The sequence below is a fragment of the Amblyomma maculatum genome, chromosome 11 (genome assembly GCF_055883805.1).
Source record: "Amblyomma maculatum isolate TAMU_Amacu chromosome 11, ASM5588380v1, whole genome shotgun sequence".
In the NCBI taxonomy this organism is placed as follows: Eukaryota; Metazoa; Arthropoda; class Arachnida; order Ixodida; family Ixodidae; genus Amblyomma; species Amblyomma maculatum.
Window position 1 is genome coordinate 62888364 of NC_139354.1, and position 25084 is coordinate 62913447.

The following is a 25084-nucleotide window of genomic DNA, read 5'->3' on the forward strand; positions in this document are numbered from 1 at the left end:
TTCTGATTAGCTCCACAAAATAAGCTAGCTTGCAGGGAGGGTATATAAAGCTAAAACCTCGAAAACATGCAAGTGCTACTCGTTATTTTCAATGACGTGACTAGCTTTTGCGGAATTATATATTTCGCATGGAACATCTGAGTTTTGTAAAATTTAGATCTATTGAGCAAACAGGATGTTTGTCTGCCCTATGCAATCAATCCTAGTTCTAACATAGCTATAGCCCAGTGTAGCTAATCAGTGCTTCGCTATATAGGAAGCCTCAGGTGCGAAACCGAATTTACACAGGCCCACATTGAGGTATGGTGTCCGAGAGAAATCTGTGTGCACTTGCAGCGAACAGTCACTTGCGACTTAAAACGAGAAGCCTTTGTAAGGACGAACATTTGAGCCAGTTTCCATTTTTCGGCAGGTGGCTCCTGGCATCAACTGCAAGTTATTGATTCAGATAGCAAGCATGAACTGACAAAGGAAAGACTTCAACAGATTCTTATCGAATTTCGTGAGATATTACCTTTGGAAATGAAAACATTGGATTGTCATTGCATAAAGCTCAATGTATAAAAAGTTTCCCTTGGCAGATTCTTGTGAGCGTCGAGCCGATTTGTAGGATATTTTAGATTGGTAGGAGTTGTAGATTCTTGCTGTCCTTATATTAAGTGAAAAATAGCGCGTTTTTTTTCTGGTGCTTGTTTTTGTGCTTTGATGGTTGACATATCGCTCAAAATGTAGATGTCAATTTTTTGAATAATGTAGGTAATACGCCATGCTCCTGAAACTGTTTCATACCAGTTGCTATTTTAACAGGTTGGAGCATTGACTCAATGTTCAGATTGTCAGTATACTTTCAATACATTTGAGTGAAGTAAAATGCGCAACCATTTCTCCCGAAGTTATACTGAGCCTTTTCAACACATTCCCGATAATCACCTAGTTTTCTCTTGCATTAAAGCTCGATAAAGAATTTAGAGGACAACAAAAAGTAAATGTTAACTGACCCTCAGTTTGAATAAAAATTACTGCCGAAAATAAAGAGGCGAACATATTTTATAATGCTTTATACTAGCTCATTATAGATATTCCTGGTATTATTCTCCACCTACCCAAACGGTTATCGAAGTTTTGAAAAATGACACACTGAAAGAGACAAACTATCGCGTTCCCAGCGACGCTCTTTTCGCGCCTGCAGCCGCCCACTTAAACTCACCCGTTTGTCTTGCTGACAAAAACGTGTTTTTTAAGGGAAGAAGCTCTGCACACGCTCAGGTGTTCTCTACAAAGGCCTGGTTTTCATGCACTTCTACAAAGCTTCTTGAAAAACTCCGACTGAAAATTATGCCCAAATTAGCAAAAATGTCCGCATGGGCTCATCTCGATTGTCTACGCAGAGCATCGGCGTTCTTGACGATGACTCGATAAAAAGTGTGGACAAGGTCCGGTGAAGCACCTCAGCCAAACCGATGCAGAGCTCAAGCTAAGGTTTGACGCGAAGCTTTTTTTTTGTGCTACTCGTGGTGCACATTCCTGAGCTCAGCTAAACTATGTTTTAGGTTTTATACTTGCGAAGTCATTAGTATAAACTTCAATCTTTTGTTTATCACGTTCCTCTCCCATTAAGGAAGCCAGTAGCCTCTGGCCACATTTTACAATTCCATCTTTAGTTGCATATGTGCATGCTAAGTGTCTCTTTGAATAGCATGCGCTGTAGCCGCCATCCTCGGACACTAGCCTCTCAACAAAGAGAATCATGGGTCATAGCTGTGCACGCCCGCCACCCCAAGGTCCAGCCACTGACATTTGAAAATGTGGTCATTCACTTGGGCAGCTGTTTCCTTAGCGACGTGATATTTGAGTGGCCTGGCCATTTTGATCTAATTCATCTCGCTCGCTTACCTTTGACGTCAAAGTTGGAGCTGTCATCCCTGTAGTCATATAGCACATGTGCGATGTTGCCTTCATCCATCCGTTTCTGTCCGTCTAGTGTTTTTATTCGTAGTGTGGGGCCGAGAATGCCTTCCTGTGAAGTTTAATTAAATTTGTAAGATGATAATATCGTAGCCATACATCAATATCGGCTGGAGCGCTTAGAAGTTTTTGCGCAAAGACTAAAACACTATTTAGTTTTAGTATTTAGTGTATATATATAATTTATTTCTCCAAAATAATTTAAAACAAAACTGAAAAGTCCTCAGTCAGCTTCGGACTCATTTCGTGTATATGCCTGTTTAAGAAGGAAGCTTAGTAAAAACCTTCGACGCAAATAAACACAGAGCAATTAGAAATCTTAGGTGGGAAACAAACCACAAAACTGCATTTAGTCCCATTCATGCCGATCAAAGGGGGGTTTATGTATTCTCAAAATGAAGCCCTTAGTCAGAGGTTGACTTGCTTATAAGGTACGCTGTTTTTTGTGTGCTAGCATTTTTTAAATACAAGCTTCAGCAATGAAAGAATATTTTCACTTTTTTGCATTTTGGCCTCGTTTCTCTGTACAGGAGGACGGTAACACGCGGTAATTCCGCTGAGCCTTCTTTCCCTAATTGTGTCATGACAAATTTTTGCGGTTTTCTAACGCTATGAATGAAAAATGCGCAAATCTCCGATCCGCCAATGCTAAAAAACACATGCTCAAAAATAGATTGTCATCCAATATTCCAACTTAGTAGACATTATTTTAACAGTGCAGGTCACGTTGTTTTCGTCAGTATGATTACAGTTCGTATTATGTATTGCTTGCTTGTAGTAAAAACAGCGAAATCAGGCGAAAACACGAAAATATTTTTCCGTTATTAAGAATCGTCCATTGCGCTTGAAGTTTAGCCACAAGTATTACGCTGTATTGAAACGAAAACCAACTTTTGTAATGGAGCTTTCCTAATATACATACCACTCTAAGTCCATTTTCTTCAGATAACATTACAGATGCAAGATACCGAGAGTCATGATAGAGGTCTTCCTCGAGCGCTTCGCCGTCCAGCTTAAATCGTGAATTGTTTGCCACGCCACGTATAGAAGAGAAAAGCAAAAACATGGTGTCATTACAATGAAAAAGTCACAGAATACGAATTACCAATTTCACAATTATGTTTTTTCCCAATCTTTTTAAACCCAATTATTCTTCCACATAAAGGAAATGAGCCAGCATGTAGTATGGTGGGCCGTCGCGACGGAGAATCGGCGGCCCAATAACTAAAGAGGGGATTTCGCAACTGCCTAGAACCGAGGCAGCAACAGGAACAGGCCGAAATGAAGTTCATGGACACTCTTCAAGGCCAATTAAGAGAACAGAACTATGGCGGCCTTCGGCCAGGCTATTGTAATGGCGGATACTAGCCTGAATGCGGGACCATAACGGAGTATTGTTCGTTGAAAATCATCGTGGGAATGGCCTCTAGCTCCTAACGCAAAACTCTCGCCAGGCTATCAGATTGCGTAACGTGGCCATGTTCAATCGATTCTGTGCCGGACGACGTTGCATCTGTGTCTGGTGACCGCGTGCAGTGTGGAAATTTCCGCAAGTCTTTGCTTATTCAATCCGGCAGAATTCTTTGGGGATCGCTTCAGCCGTTCCATAGTCCTTGAGCACAAGGAGGGCGAAAGCATCACATGCGCTGCCTACTCGCAAATGGCCAGCCCTATCACTCTGTGACATAGTGTAGATAACTTCAATGCAAAGGGCTAATACATCCTGGAAGAATGACACGTATGATTCTATGGGCCCTTGTGCACGGCATAAAAGGTCTTTTTGAAACAGCTCTCACAAGATTGGCTTGTCGAACAAGTCATAACGCATTTGATGGATATCCCAACCGGTGAGCTTTGTTTCGTGGCCAACGAGCAGCACCCTCGCAATTATCATGAGGTAGAAGATGACGTTGGCTGGCTTCAGCATCGTCTCCTTTTTATTATGTGCTTTCACACACACGCGCTACATTGCAAGCCGGTCCTCCACACAGGCGTCATTCATTTCACTTTGCCCAGGGTTCATCTGGTGAGCAATAGTGACTGCGTGGTGGACGATGATAAAATGGACCTGTCACTGAGCATAACAGAAGATACGTAAAAGCGGAGGCCGCTGCGTTAGTTTGTGGTTTCAGTCGCTATAGCTGTGTCCTGCCCTTCAAGCATCAATGTAAAGAGCGGTGCAACTCCAAATGATATTTACAAGAAATTATGAAAGTAAGCTAAACATTTCCAGCATTTTGTTTTCCTTACATAAGTGTGCTGCATGAATCCCTCTTGGTATGTGCGAAGCAAGAACTCCTTGGCCACAACCGAGCTCTTTTCTAGGTTGAGTGTTAGATCCTCGGTTATTTTTACTACTCTGACTCCGTCGATACTGCGGCTGTCAAGAATCTTGGGAAATACGATAGTTTCCCGTTGTGGAACTGAAAAGAAATAGAAAAAAGAAGCCAATATGACAGTCAGCAAAGGAGAGCGATGCAATATTTAGCAAAGTACTGCACTTGTGAAGCTAAATCAGAAGTAGTCATCCTTGTAAATTATTCCAGAGGGACCGCATCAGATAATTATTTTCTTCGCAGAAAACGGTTGTGCAGTTTGCAGTGGTTAATTAAACAGGCTGTAGCAGGCAAAAATATATTTTCTAAACATAGCTTCCAAACAATACACAGCACAAGGAGGAAGAAATGCCTAAACAATTCAAAAATTTCCCGAGCTGTTTAAGAACCAGTATACATAAAATCTGCGGCACGGGCAAGGGAAAGACAGAGCTTAGCTTTAGGCACCTTTAGCTTGCTGTTGCATATTAGTAACGCCATAATAACATGTCAGTCTCGTAACGTTGATTGGCAGTAGTGCTAACATCAAGTGAATTTATGTCATGCATAAGCAACTAAACACTTTGTGCAGTGGAACGCTGTCGAATTGTATGACGCAAGATGGCACGTTTGGAGAAGCTATGAAATCAAGAAGGAGGAGGAAAAAATAATTCAACGCATTACTAAGCTTCAAGAATGCCTTGGGCCAGGGTTACCAAGTCCAACAGTTCATTCAGCCAGTCAGATGCTAACCAAGCCCTCCACGTTTGGGTAGCAGGGTGTGGAAAGTGTTGTGATTGAAATTCAACATGACATGAAAACATGCAATGTTTCAAGTTTGCATAGGGTTCGGAACAATTTGGGCATGCGGGGGGATTCTCTGAATCGGTATAGAAACGATCTGGCAGGAGTAAGCAGTGTATTTAGTTGTATGCGTCTAAGAATGCGTATTTACGTGGTAGTGAGGTATTTATCGAGAAGAGAAAGGGTACGAAGAGTTTCTGTAAAGTTGTCATAGTGAATGTTGATTTCTTCTTGTAGTGAAAAGTAGTGTCCTACGTGGGTGCATAAGGCCAGGGAATCGCAGGTGCCCAGTGTTGAAGTTCGCGGGCGAGGCGATGCACTACCTCATTGCCTGGTATTCCAACGTGACCAGGAATCCACCTCAGTGTGACAGTGTTTGGTGAGAGCGTTGTGCAGATCATCCTGCAGTTCTTCAGGAAGGCGACCCGTATGAATGGCGTCTATAACCTATATTGAATCAGTGTATATGGTTTATCCTGAAGGGTTAGGGGGTGCTTGTGCTATGTTGTGTTAATGTTTCGATGACCCAAGCTGTAAGTTTTCAATAGGAAACCAATAGGCGCGCCACTATAAGGATTGCCAACCAGAGCTTATCGGCAAAGAGTTGTACCGGAGATTGCCCTCGTTAGCGCTTCTCGCCTACAGGAAAAAGTTGTCGTCAGAGCCAGGACTTCCGGATGTGAGATTGAGCTCAGGAGCTGAAGGCCATATCGAAAAGGCTACCACGCAGCCATATAATCTCAAAGCGTCATTTTTGGGCATATGCATATATCCATTCGTGTAACAGAAATGAGGCTCTCAATGAAATTGAGAGGTATAGAATATCTTTAAAGCGTATTTGGGTTTGCATTTATATATCGAAGATTTGGAGCGTGCACCACAGTCCTATTCTTCTTCAGCGTTGAATGGTCCCTTGACAGGCTTTGAAAAAAAAAACGACTATACACTTGTTTACTGATGGCATATTTCAGAAATAAACTTCGTGGCTTCGATGAGTGATCGCGGATCAGCGAACTCCTGCAAGTGCCAGGTCGTTGCCCACCTCGGCAGTGAAGCTCTCTCCCGGAGCGTGTAAAGAGTAGAGCGACTTCATAGATGATATCTGGCCGTGAATTTGTGCCAGGCATGATGGGTATTTACGTCTCGGGTATGAGTGTTGGTTTTTGTTGTGAAACCTTCCTTCTGATATATGCTGGCCAGCGTACTCGCGCGAAGGAGTACCATCTGTCATTACAATCTTTATAAATTGCCAGCAATTCATAATGTCATGCATGCAAAATTACGCTTTTTCTTCATCACAAAATGAAGCGCTTGGAACTTAGAAAAAGCAATCCAATTCGTGTTATATGGAAACGAGGCAAAAACTGGCGGATGTGTTTTGCGGTGGACATTTCTAAAGGCTTGCTCTAATTTTAGCGTATTAGTATTTAACATAGTAAGAATTCGTACCGCAGCAAACCGCTGCTTTTACACGCATCTATCCCCTTACCCTTGCTGTTATTGTCTTTCAGTTTGGGTTTCGATTCACGATTCACTAGAGCGACAGTTCAAGGACATGGGAACGAAGGAAGTATAGTCTATGTTGATGCGGCAAGTGAAAGAACAGGTGCGGCGGTAGCTTCGGTAGTCGATGGCCGAGGGGCGCTGGTATCCGCGGCAGCCATCAAAGGCCGCAACATAGAGACTGGGGAGGAAGTTGCGATAGCGGTAGCTTGTCTAGGAACGGAAGTGAAGTTCATAATTAGCGACAGCAAAACTGTCATTGAAAATTTTGGAAAGGGAAGGATATCGCCGGAGGCGGCCAAAATCCTCACCCAATCCTCACGCTGAATAGGAACATTCAGTTAAACTGGACACCCACTTATGCTGCCGTCCCTTGTAACGAGGCGGTTCACGAGCTAGCCCGAGCTCTCTACTTCCGGGTAGCCGTTGAGCCCCCCGAACATTGGGCATAGGACAAAATATTACAAGTAGAGTAGCCTGGGATACCCAGCTGCGAAGCGCGGATCCTGCGATCCGGCACCGTACCATCCATCCGGCGGAAGAGGCCGCAACAAGCCAAAGGCTACCTGCCAGCCTCTAATCCGCGGGCGCACGACTCCCCGTCTTCTCCGGCAAAGAGGACGCCCATTTCCAATAGAAATAAAAGTTGTGCAAACAAACAACCAGCTCTACTGAGTATGAGCTGGGTTACGGTGTACAGCTGCGCTGTGAAATCAGTGGTAGGAATGCCCTCAACAGTCGTATGCCACTGCAAATGAACTAGGGTGGAAGTGTTAGGAACAGGAGAAAATCCCCTATTTCGATGCAGGAGTCATTGCTCGGATCGAGGCCGGTCAATACAGGAAGAACAAGGCGAGGAAAGCTGAGCGATCAGCGGAGACGCATGAGGAGTCTATATAGCCAGGTAGCTTTAGGCATATATAAAAGAATCCATATGTGCCTTACCTACACACAAAAATGTGTCTTTCAATAGCTAAACTGGACTTAACTAAAGGTAAACAATTGTTTCGCTAAATATATCCTGACATAGCCGAGCTACCCCACGGCCATTTTTTTATGAACACACGGAAGCGGATATACAAGGGTGACAAAGAATTTGAGATCACAGACGAGGCGACGATAGACATCTGGGGTCCACCATTTTGAGCACGAAACACACACGGCGGTAGGAATGCCGCTGAAGAAAATGTATCCAAGTAATAACGATGGAGTACAGTTAAAATATATACTATGTGTAATTTGGAATAACTTCAGTGTTGTATAATTGCTGTTCGAATAAGTTATATTTGGTGGACATCGAGAAACACTATAAATTGATTAATATTTAATTATTGCAGGCCGAAGGCATTTCGCAATTCCCACAAAACTGATATAACAACATTATGTTCGAGGAATGTTTTGCGTTTTGACCCAGCTACTTCAGACTGGGCTTCAGACTTCACGTTTACATGTATTAGAGCAGTAAATCGTTGCGGTGACGCGTTTATAATATATATGTGGTGAGTGTACATTTAAAGAAAAAATTAGTGCCATTTTGAACCAATATTTATAGTTTTGAATATCTGCCGATGTATATTTAAATGAAACGTATAGACACCGAAGTAAGAGCCATAATAACATACCCAACAGTTATCCCGGTTTTTAAGGCTTTGAAAGTTATAATGCTAATGTAAAAACAATTTTTAGACCCTTTTATAGATCTTGTGTACATTGTATACGTGGCGTAGTATCGCACACGTTCACTAAAATTTCTTTCACGCTTTCGTTGCTTCTTTATGCGAAAACATGACGCTGTTGCATTGGTGAAGTTAGAATCTTCGCAATTCTTTGATAGCATACTGTGCCGCAAATGTCTATAATAAATTAGCAAACATATACATTCAAAAATTGTTTTGAAATCCTTGTAACATAATATGACCGAACGAATATGACGCATCTACAATGTTGTCAATGTTGTATGTATTTTGTATTGCTGGGTGTCGACATACCAGAAACTTTCTGTATGGCGATTGAGGGCGGATTCTCACGCGATTTTAGCTCAGAGAGCAGATATTTCTGAAAGGACACTTCGGTGACTCGAGTCGGCACATTGATTTTTGTTTTCTTTTTTTTTTACTTTCGGTAATCTCCTCGAACGCATATTTCATATGGTGTAGAGTAAAAAAAATACTGAAAAATTTCAGAATTGAAGCATTCTGCAAATCGATTGCACATTGCGGCTACAAAACGTTTGCATCAGTGACTGTTTCGTACTGCATGTACTCGAAGCGGCTTGGTATACATTAATGCGCAATCTTAAAACTTACCAAGAAATCACTGCCTTAAAAGGGTCATTACAGCTGAAATTTGAGCAGAAACTGATTTTCGCATTTCACTCCACACACATGCAGTTCTAATTACCTGAAATGTGTGTTCATTCGGTGGAGTAGACATTTTTGAGTGAATGTTTGCTTTTATTTCGAAAGCAACCACTGGCTGCTGAAGTCACAACACCATATCATCCCATGTTTTCTTTTCTGCTATTCACGCCGGGGACGGTCGTCACTGAAAGTTTTTTTTCTTCAGCACAAAGTGTTATTTGCACTTTTCTGTTTGAGTGGCCTTCACTATAATTTGCGACGTCAGTAATTCTTGGAGAACCGAACGTGTTCTGGGCTGCCGTCTACAGATGTCGAGGCGGCCGAAATCGATGAACTCGTGCTGTATTATTTAAGCATACAATAAAAAGCAGATTATTCGTATGTTACGAGGGTTAGCTGGTTTTAGCAACAAGCACTCCCGCAAATAAAAAGGGACATATCACGTATTTCCTTCTACCGGGAACGCCGCGAAATGGGGAGGGGTAAGCGTTGTGTTACTGATTGCTAAGCTAAGGCCCATCGCTATTTCGGTCCAAAAACTAAGAGGAGAGCCCACAAAAATATACGTTGACGCAAGAGCACATTCTGCTATATTAGAGGAGCAGACAAACATTTTGAACGAACCAGCACCTCTTGAAACGCTATTACATGCGCGTGTTAGTCAAATCTAATTGTTTGCGGCTGGTGAAACCTTTTTGCAAAAGTATGCTCAGTCTGGCCACAGCCAGCGGAAGCAAGCATGCGCCGCGTTAGCTTCTTCAGTGCCATCATCGCAAAACACAACGCGATTCGAACGTGCTTCACTGCCCGCACCGAAAAAGGGCCTCCCAGCCACCCCCATGACTGCGTCGCACCTCCTCCGCAGCCACGCTCGCGCCTGCAACCGACTCGCGAGCCTACCCTAGCGTTTTTCTGGTGCTTGTCCAGTATATGACTGGTGACTATTTAAGCGTAAGCATACACCGTTTAGTATGTGTGAGCCAACTCCCGCAGGAATGCGCCAATTCGCGGATTACGACTGTGCCCCAGTACGTTTCTTTGATGCCTCTCCTATATAACTGGATTTCTACTGCTGATTCCCACCGCATAAGATTCAATCTGAGCAACCAATACCAAAAATATTCGCTTCTTTTCACACAAGTTGCCACTTTATTTGTTTACAAACTACGGCAGCACTGCAAGAAGCGGCGAGGACGCTAAAATCGCATGCCTGCGCCGGGTACTCACAAGCGGCGCCGACAGCTGCCGGCTACCGTCATGTACTGCTCGCCTGGCAGGATCACATCTACGCTTCCCGCTCAACGTGCACCCGTATTGTGATGTAAACAGTGGCCGATTTGGGGGGCACTCGATGAACACTTGCAACCGCTAAAGGATGTGAATGCTCGCTCAGTATCAGCCGAAATTTCAGACCCGCCTACTCGCGGAACGGGCCGGCAGTTCGGCGCCAATGAAAATTTCTGTACAAGTTCATTGCTGATGAGAAGATGGGACATTAAAGTGTAGCTGCTTCGTTTCCTTTTTCTAATACGGTTAGGCTACAGACAAACGCTCCCGTTCCGGCGATGAACAGATCGGGCATCAAGTTCTCGCTCGGCCTCAAGTCTGACAAAAACAGATCGGGCGACCTTATTTTAAAACAGCGCTAGAACACGGACAGGTAGAAAGAGACCAACGCACATTGCGCTGACCATCCGCTGCTCGGTTTCGTCGGCATAGCAAGGACAAAAACCTCCCACTACGGCAATAGGCGACTGTTGGTCACGCTGGCGTCATCTCTGGTGTAATGCGACGGATAAGCGCGTTGATAAGCTGAGTAACCCGACCGCGCAGCCCACGGACTATGACCGCACCTTAACTATGCCAAAGAAAACATACCCTACTCTATATCGTTTTGTGCACTAACATGTGCATCAAGCACTTCTGCCTGAGGAACGATCGCTGTCTTAATCGTCCACGAAAGAAAGAGGCATGTCCTTTAATTGTGCAGCCTGCATAGGAGACGACGCTTCGCCGTCTAGTCTCTTGTGACGTCACTCGAGCATTTCAAAGGGCGCCCGCTCTTGGAGAGAGGCGTTTCGAGATTCCGATTTCTATCGCGTTTTTTGTTGTAATATGCTCCGTGCGTTAGGCACTAAAACTTTGCCGGTAGAATCACAGTGTTGAATATTATTTACTGAAGTATAAAACAGCAATACATCTAATGACCCTGAAATTGCCCTTTTAACACATTTTTGAAGGAGCGCATAGCACATAAACGAATGTGTGCTCTAAAGAGAAACGTGCCCAAAAGTAGCACATGCATGTTAAAAGAAAGTTCAACAAAAGTTTTGGAAATTATTTTAGGGCCGTATTATATAACTTGAAAGCTACATTTTTTCATGCTTAAACACAATTTTTCAGCCATAGGTTAAAACCGTCTGGCTTTTCAGATAATTCTTTATCAAAAAAGCATCCTTGCGTTGCTTTAACACTTAACTGCTTTCATACATAGCATCACTCTGTTCTTGAGTTTCATATTCCAAAACAATGCTTACGTTTGGCGCATTCTGCAGCACACAAAATAATTATGAAGAAAACACTACGCACAGCGGGGTGTAAAACATGTTGCAGCCACCTGTGCTCCAACATGTTTCAATGAGACAGTAACGTGAAGACGAAAATTTTCTGCTACAGTTTTAAACTGAGTGGCGGCCTAAAGAGCACCAGAAGCGTCAAAAGCCAGGAGGAAAGTAATGATATGCGAACCATTTAGCAAATAAAATACTGAACTTTTTAGGATCCATATATTCCAATATCACAAAAATTTTGTACTTAGCTCACCTTCATTTACAGGGCGTATCATAAATGTCAACACATGTTGAATGTTATTTTTTTTAATATGAAAGGGCAACCAAGTCATGCTGTATAAATTACTTGAGCAATTCATTTGTCAGGTCAAACACGTCAATATGACGGAAGAACATTGTAATGTGTAGAATAACCCAGAGCTGTGCACCAAAAGGCCGGATTGTTACGCGCAAAAAGGTAGGGCTATTTAAGCTAAAACTTTACTGAAAGATCAAGCGCGAACGCACATGCTTTTAGTATCGATGTGCTTTGTGATGACTACGCGCACTGCTTCTCGGTCTTTCAAGCGAAGCGAGCAATCAACACCCCATCCAGCATTCGCAAAATTTAGGCAGTAAAAACAATGCTAAATGTTGGAACTTTTTCTGAACAAGATAGCAAGGCTAGATTTATTCATTAGCCCAGTTCAGTGCGCTTCAGCTAACCTACTTTTGCCGAGTAGATGAGAGGAAGAAAAATAGGAAATGGTACTTTCATAATCGATCTACGCAAAAAGAAGAACACAACCGGAATTGTCACTTATTTGCTGCTAGACAACATGCAGCTTAATTTTATGGCAGCAAGTTTAATGGCTGCCGGTAAAGGAAAGCTGTCATTTAAGAGTATAGCGTGTGTCTGAGAGTACTCTAACTGTCATTACGAGCAGCCCTTTAATATTCTACATGCATACGAAAGGCGACTGGTGGTTTAGCGTGGCTTTCAACCCCAGGTACTCATGATATCTAATACCCGGAATCATTTATTCTTTTTCAAATATGTCACTTCAAGTACACTAATCAACTGAAGGGATCATATGTAGCAAAACGATGCCATTTTGATCGTAGTACTCCGCGTGATCACATCTTAAAAATATAGCACTCGTTCTCTTGTATGATGAGTGTTCTTTATTCTTTTGAAGTACGCTCCCGGTTATAGTATTATATTTTATGTGTTCTGTAAATGCATTCCATATGAAAAAAAAGCTGTGGTTTGACCCAGCAAAAACCAAGACTAAGCGAAAGCTTTGTTAGGCTTGGCTGCTTGTCTTGTTATAACCATCATCATCATCATCATCATCATCATCATCATCATCATCCCCATCGCTAGTAATATTATTCTGAACTAAATTCTCCGCAATTTCATCGCTACTGCAATCAATAATATTATCCCTAGCTACATAGTCATTATCATCGATACTATCATTCTTACATTATAGACAAGACGAATTTGTTTCTCACTAGCTCGGCATGGTTATTGCGCTCGACCTAGGAAGATGAATAGATTCCCGGTAAAGTTTTTCCCTTCGGTGTTACTAGGTCATTGCTTATCATTGCACATTCAGCCCAAGTTGGTGCGACACCATATGCGTAGTCCGTGGTCTTTGCTTATAGGCACTTTGTCCTCTGGCTCAGTGAAGGTCAAACGTGAGCGCCACAGCCCTTGGCCCGAGGTCGAGTAGCGAAACTATCGCATTCAAAACTACCCCTCATTTTCCATCGTCTCTGGGAAAGTGGCGCCACAGTGTTTTGAATTTCGTAGGCGAAGTGATCGCCAGAGCACACTTAATCTTTAGGCGACGAAGCTTACTATCCTGCACCTCACCAGCCTTGAGTGTGGACGCTGAAATCAACACTGCTGTACACTAAAGGCTCCGAATTTTTGCTGGCGAGTTAGAAATAAATTAGTCTTCGGTATATCACTTTTGTTGATACTCTATCGTGATCACTGTTATTGTTCAAGGTTTTGTGTATTGGCCTACCTAACATGCGCCTGCAGTGGAGGAAGAATACACAGGAAAATATTTTTATGGCTTTTGAACAAAACCGATAGGAAATTAACCATTTTAGACAGCAAACATATAAATGCATCAGGAAGACGGAGAACAAATTCCTATTTTTTGTCCTTTTAAGGAAGGAAATTATAGAACAGCATGTCACTTTTATAGATCCATCCTAAACCGCAACTTTGCTACGACATATTTTTGTCACAACATTCCGACGTGACTGTTGTGGCCTTTTTGTTGTAAATTTAGTGCTTCGTTTAGATTGTGCACCGTGTATAGCGCCAATGCTCTTCGGTCATGTCACGGGATGATTACATCCGCTAATGTCTGCGTAACTACAAAGTCTGCTATGAAACGTGATTTTCACGTCACATACTGTGGCTTCTAATCAACTCTCGACCTTACCACTCGCCACAAGCCAGAGTACTTGAGAACTCGTCCATGTCACGTGCTGTTATAATGCAATACACCAGCGACCAATCCGCTCTGAGAATGCTACGTGCCACTTGTCGCCTTTCAGAGCAACCTGCTCACTCGGCCATGTACAATTACCTCCAGAGGTTAGGCTTCTTGCCGACCAATTAGTCTAGTCGCCTTCCACTCCGTTATGTTGGTGTGCGTAATTCCCGAAGTTTGACGCCTCACTGTGTTTGGGTGGCGTTGGGCTCGACTGGTCAGGAATTTGGAAAGATGGCGCCAAACCGCCTGAGTTATGGGAAAAGCGGCCTGTTGCTGCACAACAGAGTGTGTGTGCGTGTTTACTCGCCGAAATCCCATTCGGAGAAGTGTTTTCGTCGCTCGCACGTGTTCCCGAACGGTGGCCCAATTCTTTGAGGTCTAGACGCCACCTGCGCATCCCCCTTCTTGCGGTCCGGAAGCGCCCGGTGCCCCCTTTGCGGCAACGAGACTGCCGCCACCTGATTGGGAGAGACTGCTCGCTGACCGCATCATCACTAGCACCGCTGCCTGGGAAAACGGCGGCGGCGTAACAAGAAATGGGTGTCAGGACCGCGGGACCGGAGGCCCATAAATCGACAGTCTGCCGAGACGCGGTCATTTAAAAGTTCAAGTTCGCAAAAGGCTGACAGCGGGCTGACCGCGGAGGAGCATGGTTCTCCTTCGCCGGCTTCTAAGAGCTTGCCAGTCCAAGGAATGATGTTACATCAATCGACCAGCCGCTTGGTGGGAGGACTGGCGAGAGTGTGAAGGCACCGCTTTATCGTGGGCGGGGTTTCGTCAATAAATGTGATTGGATGATTCCAATACAGCCACATTTTGCATCACAATTTGGAAGTCTTAAAAGGAACCCCTGGAAAGTCTTCAAACATCTTGATTCTCATCTTGATCCTCAATCCTGATCCTCGATCTGGATCCCGATGAATAAACATTTAAATAATTTGTGTCTATCGCTTCTAAATTTGGTGAACCGGATGCACCTTATTCTGCACTTCGTTGGGGAACCGAGAAACTTCGGAAACCAAGAGAAGTACGAACCGTCAACATCTGAACTGGTGGCATGAGCAATCAATCCACAAAGCAAGACTTCCTGCTTTGCAAGATTTATTAAGAAGCTCAAAGAAGCTTCAACTTTCTATCTACGAGCTCAATGCCATCAACCAGAGGACGGCAGTAGTGAGTCAGTGCGGCACCGTTACTCTGGTTTCCGGATCACTTATGTTCGTACAGCGGCCGCGCTCCATGGTACATAAGTTCTATTTCCTTGGTGTTCATTTGCCGTCTGCTTGCCTTCACTACTGCGATCGTTCTCATTATAGTACACTACCATTCATTCTTCAAGCAATGCTCAGATGAAGCATGGCTCTTCCCAGTTTGCCCGACTTTCTCGCTTGCGGACCCCAGAAAAACAGATCACTATATCAGCCGCACTGACCGCTGCTTGAAGTGCCTTCGACGTTTGACCCATGCTGACCTACGTCTTCAGTTTAGGAAAGTTCACCTCAAAACAAGCTGTTTTGATGTTGATGCGGCCACTCAGTTCCTAAGCTGTGTCTACGCTCGAGATGAACCTGTATTTATCACCGCGGGCTCCTGACGTCCCGCTCCGACTGGGTGTGTTGGAATACAGATCCCATTGCACGTCAGATAGGAGATACGAGAAGGCTTTGCTGCAACTTCTTATTGTCGACTACTCAAGCTTGTGGTCGATTTCAGCAAAATAAGGGTCATCTTAATTACGGTCACATACCCGGACACGCTGCAGCAGCGAATTGTTCGTTTTCTGGTTATGCGCCAGCATCCCTCTGCCAAGTTGCACCAACTGTGTGACTTCGTATCGGAGCTGACGATAGGCGGTCACCACCGCCCTTATATGCACCAGCATTTAAAGCCTGTTAACGCCCGCAGCTGAGCAGATGTCATCCGGTTAGGGAACTTTTTACAACACGCACAATAAATTGTTTAGGGCCCACCCTGTACTGTTCTGCTATAGCTTTGAGCGATGCGCATCTGTAGTCTGAGTGCATATTTTTTGCCGACCCTGATATCTGAACTGTGGCTGTTATTTCCTATGCCACAGCTGGGCCCAGACATGTCGACCAACAGCGAAATAAAAACAATCTGATACATTCACAATCATTCGCCTTTTTCTGAACATGCTTTCTAGTGCCATATACCTAACTTGCAATTGATTCTTCGTGTGCACTGTTAGCCTTGAAACTCGATAACTTTCCTCACTCCGCATTTCTAACTAGCCGTTGTAGTTCAACTGGCATTGTTTGAGAAGCGGAGGTTCAATAACGTTCTAGAACCAAACAACCGAGGAAAACAAATCAAGCGCCAAAATCTGCGACTAGGCGATATCAAAAAAGAGAAAATGGCTGGTTAATTTTTGGGAAGTGTTGCAACTTGCGTCCTCTCCATGTAATTTTTGGTACCAAAAAAGTTTTGCTGATCGCCTTTTAGTTCAAGATGCATAACACATTTTGAAAACTCATTGTTAGAGTTCTTTTACAGCAATGGTCATGGGGCTCTTGCGCCACCTACTTGGACCAGGGTATAATAAATATCGTATTAGAGACTAGTCGGTTACGTGTGCGCGTTTGTGCTTTGCCGTTCAAGCAGTTGTTCCAGCCGCAGGCCCCTGAGCCACTTTCCTGAACAGATGGGCCATTTGTAACTAAGAGCCCACAGCAGGTAGGAAGAACTGATGGTCCGTTTGAAAGCGTCAAAAAGCACGAACACCTGTGGCATAACACTTTGACAGTACGGTAGTATATTTACTGAGGCTAGCAGTGCTCACTGTAAGCCTCTGACGCCTAAAAAGGTAGCCTGCAGCGCTTGTGTGGGAAGTTCCAAATTTGATTTCCGGATGATCACTTGTAATTTTGAAGAAAAAGGCGTAATCTATTTGTTATTGTTTCTTTTCCTCGAACAGAGCATCATGCCGACTAGTTGCGTTGCCGTGGCATTTGCTGAAAGGTACTGAAAAAAAAGTTTATCAAATTGCGCAGGATTCATACCTACGAAGACGGCCTTAAAATATTGGCCACCCCGGGAAGCGCCGAGATTGGGTACCAACTCCGGCTGATGGAATATGTGGCCGCCCTTTTGCCATGGCCAAGCTGGAGCTTCTTAAAATTTACACCAGAGCGGTCTACCTGTTAAAAGATCGTGAATTATTAGAGTTTGGCCTTTACGAATCGTAATGGGATCATGGACTGTGTTTGGTGCGGATATTTACTGAGCACGTAATATATGTAGACTAGGCAGCAGGTATATTGTAATTGCGTAGGTCTGTATACGTTTTTGTGCATACATTTATGTGTTGACCTTAAAGAAGTCCTGAAACACGTTTGTTTCCCTGTGGAAGTAGTGAGCAGCTGCGTGAGCGATCTTGTTGCGCTCCTCTATAGTTATGTTGCATGGCTAACCTTCTCCGTGTTGACCTCAAAATATATATTAGTCTATTTCGTGAAGACAACTGCCAATTCTCGTTAACAGCCGCTGATGTCCTCGATTGCAGCTGCATTGTTTTTGTACCGAACGGATGTATTTGTAATTACAGCGGCTAATTTTTAACGCAAATTTTGGGGTTTCGCATCGCCGAGCGACGTATAGGCTAGCGACACAGACTGAGTATCTCCCCTCCAACTACGTACAACACGATGCTTGCTAGTAAAATGGGCAGCCATAACTGCGAAATAATTGCGGTTCCTGCAGCTTGTGATTGTAATGCAAGCAAAAAAAACACGAATACCCGTGATGAAATTTGCGAACGTTAACGCTTACAGCCACCCGGGAAAAGAGCAGATACAACGGGAGCGCTGTATGGGGATTTCAATGAATAACGCTTGAATAAGGATATCCGTGCGGCGCCAGATTGCGATGCTCCCTGCATGCCATGCTTACCTGAAGCCCCTTAACATACAACCTCCGAAGCTCAATAATTCTCGATGCATTCCGCGGTTGGTTATTTTTCGGGGCGGGCAACAACGATTCGCTTGTACGCCTTGAACCACTCTCCATCTGGTGTACAGAGTGCGCGTCAGGACGCTGCATGCCGTCTATGTGGGGTTTTTGCACGTATTGCTTTTGTCATCACGAATACACAAAAACAAGTTCTTGATAAGCTTGGCCATAGTTAGGATCCCGTGCTTTTTGCCTACCGAGATATCGCAGACGACTGCAGCGCCACCTCAATGTCCTTGTTTGTTTGTAAACATGAAGGAGGTCTATAGAACGCCGGTGCTTTTTTTTCCACTTTCTAGTCAATTATCCCAACGCTCAAATACACCTTCACATTGATTAAAAACACTCTCATGGTTTTGTGTCAGTGGCTGTTTGCTCTCTTGTTCCTATTCAATCAAAACATCCGAAGGTGCCCCCCTGGTTCAAGTACAACGTGCATCATTCAAGGCCCAAGCGCTGCGGAGGTTTATTGTTCATCTTACGCTTCTATCCCAAAGCGGTTCTCAGGTTGTTTAGTCTTGTCACATAGTCATACAAACAAAACGCTAGGTCAGAGAACCAGCCGATGATGACTTCTGCCATATCGCCTGCCACCTGTCCCCTTTGTAAGGCAGGTTCATTATGTCTGTGTCATACCTCCGACGCCAAGAACGCTCTCCCCAACACCAAAATGAGAGTTTCAAGAGAATGGAAGCATTTCAATTATAAAAGTAAAAAAATATTTTCTATATATGCATTTATTCCGCGCCTATCTTTTATTATCTTAGAATAAGTATGCGTGAAGTTGGCAGGTCTGGTGCAGCGTTTTTTATTTGTGTTCGACTGTACCTAATACCTCCTTCATTTCCAGCGCAGGTTTTTTGTCCACGTGATTACGAGAATTCTTGGTGCTATATCCACTAAGGGAAGGTACTCGGTGAAAGGGTGGTGCTGCATTAGGTAAAGCCATAGCGCAGGAGGTTGTTACAGAGAGGGCTCTTTATAATTATGTTATTCTTTTATTGCGAAAGCATTACTACTCTAGATTTCGAGCCTTCACCGTAGCGCGGCCGTTAGCTACTTCTAATCCATGTGACGAAGTGACGTCACACCCCACATGATATTGGAGTGAGAACGGGCCTACCAACTCAAGCGGTCGGTAGGAGCTGCCAACTTGAGTCTCTCGTTTCAAATGGGACGGTTATGTCAGAATCAAGCTGCTAGGACCGGGGCATTCACGTTACCACTATAGGCCACTAAGGCAGGTTCATACGGCTTGGTTAAAGCGGGGCTTTATATGTGGGCTCAGGAAGAAGAAAAAGTGAAGAAGAAGAACGCTCGGTCACCATCAGCCAGTGCTTTCGCTCACTACTTAGTTCAGCAGTGTTAAACTCTTCTAATTTTTTGTGCCAAGTGGATTTCGAACTCTAGAACCGGCCAAGATTAAGGAAATGCCTCTGCTAAGCTTGGAATCTGTTGGTGACCGTATATATTAAGTACGAATGAAACTCCTCAGATGGGAGAAGCTTTTTGTTGACAAATTAGCATACTTGGGTTGGTTCTTCTTTTTGGAAGGAAACACCGGCAGGTCATTAGCACTGAATGAAAGAAATAAATGGTTTAAATTGCCCAAAACATTACTGCTAGGAACACATCATTGTATTCAAGTATCCCAAGAAAGTAGTTTTCAAAATAAGTAGTCATTTTCAATGCTTTAGGTGCTACATTCATTTGTATCCAGAAAAAATATTGTGCGTTGAGTTTCTTCAGCATGTGATAATAGCAAACGAATATGCAACACACATAACTCCATTATTTATGGTAAAAAAAAACGTGGCTGTAAGGCAGAAAAAATGAGGACAGGACGGTGCTAGCACCCGTCATGTCATCGCCCTCTTTGTTCTGTCCTCTCGTTACGTATTATTAAGCATAATATCGGAGCTATTGGTCCCAGAGTATACTATGTTGAACACGCCTTCTTGGAAATGTTTTCGGCAGGCCCAATATGTTTTCAAGCTTTATTCACAAGGTCACTTAGATGGCCTGTAGTCACGGTACTTTATCTTTTTTCCTTTACAGTCTCCGTTTATGCAGTATTTCTGAAAAAGAAGCACAGAAAACGTTTGTTGCATTTTGGAATATGTATATATCCAAAATTATATACGATGTTGTACATATTTTTATTGTTAGAAAACTATTGTTTTTGATTTCGCTTTTGTTTTCTTTACTTCTAACTAATCCTCACCGATTTTGCCGAAGATGAAGTTTAGGCGTAAATTTGAACTTACTTTGTGCTGTCAGTTTGTATATTGCTAGCGTACCTCTATGTTATAATTAAGCTGATGCGCTTTGCTTTCATCGAATACACACCCTAGCTCCATCTATGGCACTTGAGTGTGTTCTCTTGCCTGGAGAGTCAGAGTTGGAAGAAATGTTTCATTGCTGTCTCATGCGACCACCGGGTTTTGCGTTCTTAATCTTGCTTTTGTTTTATCCTTGGCACCAATTTGTGCACTTCCAAGCCCAATCTGTCTTGACCGATGGTCAAAATAACCTCGTATGATGCATCATTTTCGTGAGTAGTTTTATGGACATGTGCATTCCTATGTCTAGATCAAGCGAAATGAAACTTCAGATCGACGCAGTCATAACTACTTTTCTTGCTTTGCACAAGTTTGTCATGGTATTAACAGACTTGTACTTTACCCACTTTAATCATTTTGCTCTGAATGTTAACATTACCCGCCTATTCGGATGCCATAAATAAAAGCAACCATAAACGTTCGTTTCAAACACTGTCCTCTTAATAGTGGGCTCCTTCTTGAGATGGTTCAATCTTCAATTCGTTCTTTATTCCTTCATTCTAAGGCTACAAAACAGCAAAAATGTCAAAAGCAGGAAGCGTCTTGTTATGAACGTACGCCTTCAGATGCGTTGCACGGAGAGTTGTCAAAGAGGAAAGCATATCGGAAAGTGTCCGAGCCAAACAAGCGTTCTGGCATAAAACATCGGGCATGGCACTGTGCGTCTCCGTTGGATCCCTGAAGGAAAAGGTCATTTCGGATTAGGGACGCGGCAGTATTAGATAGGTTTGGTTCCTTGAGCACATTACTCAGCATAGTAAATTTCTAACGCATGGATATTTGACATCATAGCGTAACTATCTATCGGAGGATTGCGTTGAAGATTGATCCTCTGCAATGCAAATATACTGAAAGCGCGCAAGTTTGTCTCGCGCAGCCCCCAAAGTACGTTTCTGTAAAAAAGGGTCAAATGCTTCGCGTTCTTCGCATATTTTATATTTGACACTGATTATCACTTCGTGCAGCTATTGCCTTGAAAATTAGTGCATGGTTCGAGAGAATACTTTAAAGTAGGAGCAGTTTTGCTTTCAACTGTGGATGCATGACTGCATTTAAATGATTGCTATATCGGCGCCTTCTTATCTGTCGTCTCGGAGGTAAGATTATCTGCAAATATTATTGATCATTTAAAAAATACCAAATTATATTTTTTTCGTTCAAAACGTACGAAAAATGACATCCATAAAGACGAAAGCTGCCGCATGCTATAGCTTGTGCGCGTCCACCGCTCCGCTCACAGCGCTGCAAACAAAGTATAAAAAGTCTGTAAATATTAATTAGTATAAAACCCTTTCATACCGTTATTCCTTACGGACGACCGTCGCAACCAATGAAATGCTTATTCTACCACCGCTGCCAAGCGAGCACGAGCAGAAGCTTGGCGCTGCCGATACCTGTAGCAAGGCTACAGCAGCGAAAGGACGCTGTTGTTCGCTCGTCCGAAGCCAAAGAAATACGTTAAAATTTCTCATTAAGGAATATAGTAGTCGTCCTCATATGTTTTCTGTTCTTCGCGCACTTCTGTCTGTTATTTTTTTTTTATTTCGAAGACCGTTCAAAGTAGGCGTTAAGTAGGCATAGTAGGCATAGTAGAGAAGTAGGTATAGGCTAAAATTATAATTGAGCCAGAAGTGGGCGGAAGATAGTGTGTTGTGATATCAAATTCTAAGCTACCTTCATAGCCTGTTTCACACGCCCTCATCTGCGAAACAGGTTCATTGCTTCTTGTTCGCCTTGCTGAAAACTGCTAACATAACGGAAAAAACTTTAAATGAGGAAGAAAATGAACTGTAAATGTAGAATGAATACTCACGACCATGAAATGCGTCTCCGGAACATCAGGGAATGCAAGCTTGCATATTTTATCGCGATTCACAACATCTCCAGGTAGTTTCTTTGGGAAACGAGATTTCTCTATCTTTCTTCTAACGTTTTTCTCCCGGAGACACTTTCCTTCCGGTGATCTGTGTACGCGTGAGCAAATAGGAAAAATTATATAGCACCTACTATAGCAAAATAACTATAAACGTAACATGGGTGTAGTAACGGGAATTTAGATTCGCACTTATCATTCAGGTTGATTTCGCCGCAGCCACTATCATCATCAAGGCAACTGACTTTTATTTCTGAGCGCGTCAATGGCTGCTGTACTGAATGTTTTCAAAAGCCCGAATCCCTAGAAGGAAATGACTGGGAGCATGGCCTTGTGGTACAGTATCCGCCTCGTGTTCGGGAGGTACCAGGTTCGATGCCTGGTGCCGCCGCGTACCTGCCGGCTCTTCAATGGGTACTAGCTTTCCCCCGGCCTGATGCTCGGCTCTTTGGGGTGAAATGTTTGGGAAAGGGGTCATAGGTCCCAAATAGTTGCTCAGATGTGGCAGTGATCAGTTCCGCCACCGGACATCAATAAGTCCACCTTGTGCGGCAAAAGCCCATTATTTGGCCCTTTTGAGACCTATGACCTCTTTCCCAAACATTTCACCCAAAAGAGCCGAGCACCAGGCCGGTGGAAAGCTTGTACCCATTGAAAAGCCGGTGGGTACCCGGCGGCACCAGGGATCGAACCTGGTACCTCCCGAACACGAGGCGGATGCTCTACCACAAGGCCACGTTTAGGCGGAACATATCTCTACTTGTGTGAAAAAACATTCCGCTTACATGACCATCTTCCTGATCATTTCGTTGCAACACTTGGAGAATTTCATGCTCTGGCTGTCGCGTTCCACGTAGCTCATTATGAAGCCACCGTTCTTTTGGCATCCCTCGGAGGAGAAACGCCCATAGGCGTAGCCGTCATGAGGGCAGCCGAGCCTAAGTGGCGAAAAAAGAAAACAAACGCATTAGCTTTTCCCACCCTCTCTATGTACATTATTTGCTGTTCCTCGTTGAAAAAGATGACGATAACGACAGTCGTTTAGTTGAAACTAAGAGCACAGCGGTTAGCATTTTTCTCAAGGAATGAGAGAGCTCTGTAAGGCGACGAGAGAGAGAGAGAGAAAGGGTGAATTTAGTAGTTGATGCCTTCCTTAGTGAGGCGGGCGGCCCTCTGCCTGGTGAGCTGTCCAGTGCTCACGATGAGGCGGCGCCGCACTGCTTGTGACTTTTCGTTATCTCCTGAAAACTTCCCTTATTTCGTGACTCTTGTGACTCCCGACTCTTGTGGCTTGTGACTCCCGTTTGCTCAGTAACACCGAGAACGACTCCCATGCGGCTCAAGCAATGAACAATTTCATCAGAGCCGCGTTTAATGCGAAATTGACTGTTCCTTTCGATGTGTGCGAATGTTCCGGTTTTGCATTGCGACATGGTTGCCTGCTATAAACGGTGGCGGGCATTCGCGGCATTTTCCCTCATCTGTTGCACGTGATATTATAATGAATTTATGCTCTTTTTCTATCTCTAGTCGGAAGTGATAAAAGTATTGATCACAACACCGTCACTATTGTCAAAATCACTGATTTATAAAATCTAAAAAAAAATCGTGATTTTCGACATCTTAGCAGAAATCGAGTCCGCTTCAACTTAATGTTTCCACGCTTTTGCCCTTAGCGTATAGTACGTTTTTAAGAATTGCATCTCTGGTTTGGTACTGCATAAAGACAAACTAACTACGAACTTGTTATACGGTGGAATATGATGTTTTCTTTGAAAGGCAGTCGTCATGTCCAGTCTTTTATCTCTTCTGTATATTGTGCTATGTAGAGCATGAACTCATTTTGCATCGTCCTTCAATAACCTGTGATGTTCATGTGAATAATATCCGTCCGTTGTAGCAGTAATACATATTTTAAGTCCCGATCAATGCGCTTAAAAACGCCCGTTTTCTGAATATATTTTATCCTTGAATATAATTATAGATGGTACTAGGCTGAAGAACTAGTAGAACATCCCTCTATATTTATATGGAAAGAAATATCTAGGTGTTATTAACTTTTCATACTTCACAGTTGAATTATGTTTGGCTTAGGAATACTCGTTTTATTCATTTGCTAGCCCGCAATCAAATAATGATCAAATGTTTTTGCACAGTATTTTCCACTGAAAGGACAACCGTAAAGTTTCGCACACGTACCGATACGAACCTCTGAGCCCCTTTGGAGAAAGCCTGTTCGGGTGTCGATAATATGTTTTATTGAGGTTTAACCTAAATTATTTATTAAAGTAGTCTTCCTAGTCCGCAGTTCACCAGTGTTGTGTACCAGCTTTATTGACCATGTTTTCCGGACAAAGGTTGTTATTGGTTTCGTGCGAATACAACAAGTAAACCTAAAATATAACTTCCGATTCGAAGCTTGGCTCTTGCTCAGCTACAAACATTTCTTGTATTTAAACCACATGAAAATATAGTCCAATTCTACATGTACTTTTACAAATAAGCGATAACGGTTGAATGCTTCTGGGAGGTATAATACATGTGTTTGTATTAAGGGCACCTACACTTTCTCTCTCAGACAGACAGACAGACAGACAGACAGACAGACAGACAGACAGACAGACGGACGGACGGACGGACGGACGGACGGACGGACGGACGGACGGACGGACGGACGGACGGACGGACGGACGGACGGACGGACGGACGGACGGACGGACGGACGGACGGACGGACGGACAGACAGACGGACAGACAGACAGACAGACAGACAGACAGACAGACAGACAGACAGACAGACAGACAGACAGACAGACAGACAGACAGACAGACAGACAGACAGACAGACAGACAGACAGACAGACAGACAGACAGACAGACAG

At 43.6% G+C, this 25084-nt stretch overlaps 2 protein-coding genes across 3 annotated transcripts in view; both read right to left on the reverse strand.

Annotated features, from left to right (window-relative positions):
* LOC146173959 (venom metalloproteinase Antarease-like) overlaps positions 1-11610 on the reverse strand; it is a 31652-nt gene extending 20042 nt beyond the window's left edge. Inside the window, exons 1-4 of one of the 2 annotated variants that reach the window (XM_084584990.1) lie at positions 11485-11609; positions 4216-4388; positions 2888-2977; positions 1894-2017 (exon numbers count right to left, since the gene is read on the reverse strand). In XM_084584990.1, coding sequence (XP_084441116.1) covers positions 1894-2017; positions 2888-2977; positions 4216-4388; positions 11485-11578 — 481 coding nt within the window. In that variant the 5' untranslated portion in view covers positions 11579-11609. Of the gene's footprint in view, positions 1-1893; positions 2018-2887; positions 2978-4215; positions 4389-11484 lie in introns of both variants that reach the window. The other variant, XM_084584991.1, reaches the window with a different exon arrangement.
* An 8128-nt stretch (positions 11611-19738) lies between these two features.
* LOC146173961 (venom metalloproteinase antarease-like TtrivMP_A) overlaps positions 19739-25084 on the reverse strand; it is a 33930-nt gene continuing 28584 nt past the window's right edge. Inside the window, exons 11-14 of the mRNA XM_084585306.1 lie at positions 22988-23140; positions 22143-22293; positions 20888-21007; positions 19739-20065 (exon numbers count right to left, since the gene is read on the reverse strand). Of these exons, the coding sequence (XP_084441432.1) occupies positions 19997-20065; positions 20888-21007; positions 22143-22293; positions 22988-23140 (493 nt within the window). The 3' untranslated portion in view covers positions 19739-19996. The remainder of the gene's footprint in view (positions 20066-20887; positions 21008-22142; positions 22294-22987; positions 23141-25084) is intronic.